A 3,485-nucleotide genomic window follows, 5' to 3' on the forward strand; every position below is an offset into this window, starting at 1 on the left:
TGTTCACACACATGGTGGAAGGCCAAAAAAAATTAGGGGCCTTTTTTGACACGTCATGGCTAAGTTTTTGCTCCTCTCTTCCGGCCTGCCCAACACGGATACTTCTCCTTCATGCCATGTCTTCTCTTTGGCTCCTTTCCTTGTCCACCACTAATGTGAATGAGATGGCGGACAACTCTTGGGAAATCCTTGTAGATGGGTGGAAAAGGAAAATTTTCACCCTTTTGTCCACCATGCGAGTGTGAACCCACCCTACATATTACAAAACTAAATTCAACCAGCCGGTTTACGAGGGTGGGTGAGTATCTCGTGGTCTCAAGATGAGTTCTTGGGCCTCTAGGACTCTTCCTTCAATGGAAGTTCGTCTCAGATGTTGTGTGCAATTGCTGCACGCGAGTTCCTTAAGTAAGGCCTGCAGGCGTTATTCATCTAGGATCTTCTGTGTTCTGATATAGCTATTAGCTATGGCTGCTGGATCAGTGCAGGTGGCCGAGCTCAATAATGGAGTATCGATTCCCCTGCTAGGCATGGGGACGGGCTCCGTTGACCCGTTGAACCACGCAGAGAAGAAGGCCGCCATGCGGGATGCCATTGAGGTTGCAGCCTCTCTCTCTCTCTCTCTCTGAGCCTGTGCATGTAGATTTCAGGTTTTGAAGATTACTGTTTCTCCCTGATTTTATAATGAATTTATAGGTTGGCTACCGCCATTTTGATACGGCAGCTGTCTACAACAGCGAGGGCTTCCTTGGAGAGGCCCTGGCGGAGGCTATGGCGTCGGGCCTCGTGAAGAGACAGGACCTCTTCATCACCTCCAAGCTCCAGTTCACCGATTCGTACCCCGAGGCCGTCTTGCCTGCCATCACCAAAAGCCTCAAGTCCGTATGATTAGTACCCTTGTGTTATTTCTCGTTCCAAGCTCTCCTACCATCAATTTTGATAAACTAATACAGCAATCAATGCAAGGTTGAAAGATTCTGCCTCCTATTAAGCATAATATTGTTCTTCCTGCAGGGAATTGAAGCTCGATTATCTGGACCTTTACCTCATCCATTGGCCTGCCAGAATGAAGGAGTTCTCACTGGTCCATGAGGCCAAGTCAGACAATGTGCTGCCCCTCGATGTCCACGGCACATGGCGAGCTATGGAGACAGCCCTGCAACAAGGCCTCACAAGGGCCATCGGGGTCAGCAATTTCTCATGCAAGAAGATCCTTGACCTGCTCGAGTTTGCAAATATCCCCCCTGCAGTCAATCAGGTACAAATATCTGGTTGTGAGCACGGTCTTCCTGCTTAACATTTTTACTTAAAAGTTGATCATTCATGAAACTTTGTTAGGTTTGAAGTCCTGTAATGCCACTAAGTTTTGTGCCACTAAGTTTTGTGCATTTGTGGGCATGCATGCTCAGCTTTACCTGTTCAATTACTGCTAGATGCCAAGAAGACTGCAAAAATCAGCATGTGTTTACCAAACGTGTTCTGTTTATTCAGAATGAGATTACCAAACCAAATACCATATACAGAGTAGATGCCAAAAAGAGTCTGTAATGCAGATGTCAGTGGGCAACTGATTCATACTATTTGTACACCAAAGCTCTTGGACTTTTGGATGTTCAAACACCTCCAAAGTACCCTGTTTATGTTAAATCAGCTCTGCACCCACTTTATTAGGCTTCCACACATGCCTGAATTACATGAGCAGGTGCGTATGTAATCCAGATCACTTCATAGGTTGCTGTGGTAGCTTGCTGTGGCATGAACTACCACATTGGTTATCTTGGACTGTTGTGTCTTGATCCTTCTCTGCTTTCTTCATATGTGTGCCTCAAAAAACACACAACAGATCACCTGATTTACGGTTCTCGACAGAGGCAGAAAAAAGGAGGTCTGAGCATGAAATTGGCATTACAACATGCAATGTTAACTAACACCTTGAGTTCTCTGTTCAGGTAGAAATGCACCCTAAATGGCAGCAGAGACAACTGAGGGCCACTTGTAGCAAGTTCAATATTCATGTCAGTGCTTATTCACCCTTAGGAGCTCCTCTCCTGAAGTGGGGAACCCCAGATGTTATTGAAGATCCTGTAATTAAGGATATTGCTCTCAAGCATGGAAGATCTCCTGCACAGGTGACTGCTCATCCGATAATGTGTGCTTGCATGATATTTTCATGTCATTAATCTTTTTGATTGCCATATTTCTCAGATGGCAGTTAGGATTGTTGTCCAACTGTTCTCTTAGGCTTATCAATAAGTTCCTTAAGTTTGTGTGCTTACTTTTTACAGGTAGTACTGAGGTGGGCATTGGACCAGGGGGTGAGTGTGCTCCCCAAGACCTTCACCAAAAAGCGGATGATTGAGAACATTCAGGTTTTTGGGTGGCAGCTCACTGAAGACGATCACCATAGGATTGGGAAATTGGAGCAAAAAAAGAACATTGATGGGCATTTTCTGTGCAGTGATAGTGGCCCATTCAAAAATGTGCAAGAACTATGGGATGGGGAAATCTGATACATGATCCCATACAATACAATAATGTTTATTGGTATAAGAAACAAGGACAAGGTATATGCATGTCAAGGCTTGCATAACCTAAAACCTGCAAAAACATCCTAAAGATCAATGTGGTAGGCAGTCACTGAGAAGTTAGAGCTATGCATGTCTGAAAATACATGTATTGAAAATAATATCTTAACCCATCACCTGCCTAAAGTAGTATTCGGTTTAAGTTACACCTATGTAAGTTACAGAACAAAGCCCACCTTTTTACAATATCTGAGAGGTATTCTTTGGCCAATACAGAGAGCTACTATTGTTGAGGTTTTGGATAACGCCAAAATGAGCAAGATGTTGTGAACCATGCAATTCAGCTACTGCTTAGAAGAGGCATCATATGTTTGGATCATGCACATATAGGTCTACATAAGGGGACGAACAAGGGAAGACCACCATGAAAAGAATTGGTGGTACATGTGTTAGGATTTCCAAACAAATTATCAATATTGTGGTTGCAGTCAGATTATGCAGGCCTCTCACACAACTCACACCTCTTGAGTATGATGACCACATCTCTCCCAGCTCTCTTTGGTTATGTCCTACCATGGACACATGATATCATGTATCATACCAATAATATATGCAAGTGAGATTAAGGACTGTGGGCATCCCTATTGCTATACTTCACCACATGCGAAAGTATGTAACTATTCCTACACATCAAAGATTTGTTAGCTCGTCTACTTTTGGTAGGTTAGATGTGCACAAGACTTATGCAGGTGCATTTTTATCTTGGTTGAATTTGGGTTTTTTCTAGGAGTCCTATGATGGAGAGATGAATGTTTAATGTTGCATGAAAGAGGGGAATATGCATAGAAGTGTATGCATGTGTGCATCTCACTAAGTGTACCTCACATTAGTCGATTGGTTCTCTTAAGTTTATCTAAATTGATTGACCATGCATATGCATAGAATAACTATCACAAATAAGCA

At 43.2% G+C, this 3,485-nt stretch overlaps 1 protein-coding gene across 1 annotated transcript; it reads left to right on the forward strand.

Annotated features, from left to right (window-relative positions):
- Positions 1 to 288: 288 nt before the first annotated feature.
- Positions 289 to 2,815, forward strand: LOC148041906 (non-functional NADPH-dependent codeinone reductase 2-like). Its single transcript, XM_087683952.1, has 5 exons — positions 289 to 596; positions 694 to 875; positions 1,012 to 1,255; positions 1,947 to 2,126; positions 2,283 to 2,815. The coding sequence occupies exons 1-5, from the start codon at positions 465 to 467 to the stop codon at positions 2,505 to 2,507; spliced, it is 963 nt and encodes a 320-aa protein (XP_087540078.1). The 5' UTR covers positions 289 to 464; the 3' UTR covers positions 2,508 to 2,815.
- Positions 2,816 to 3,485: the final 670 nt, after the last annotated feature.

The sequence above is a fragment of the Lygodium microphyllum genome, chromosome 1 (assembly GCF_053477565.2).
Source record: "Lygodium microphyllum isolate KBCC chromosome 1, Lygodium_microphyllum_v1.1.10, whole genome shotgun sequence".
In the NCBI taxonomy this organism is placed as follows: Eukaryota; Viridiplantae; Streptophyta; class Polypodiopsida; order Schizaeales; family Lygodiaceae; genus Lygodium; species Lygodium microphyllum.

Bases quoted from the DNA above. Each gene is read 5' to 3' on its own strand.
- LOC148041906 (XM_087683952.1), top strand. From the start codon at position 465: ATGGCTGCTGGATCAGTGCAGGTGGCCGAGCTCAATAATGGAGTATCG. The intron at 876-1,011 runs GTCCGTATGATT...TTCTTCCTGCAG, and splicing joins GCCATCACCAAAAGCCTCAA to GGAATTGAAGCTCGATTATC. The intron at 2,127-2,282 runs GTGACTGCTCAT...TACTTTTTACAG, and splicing joins ATGGAAGATCTCCTGCACAG to GTAGTACTGAGGTGGGCATT.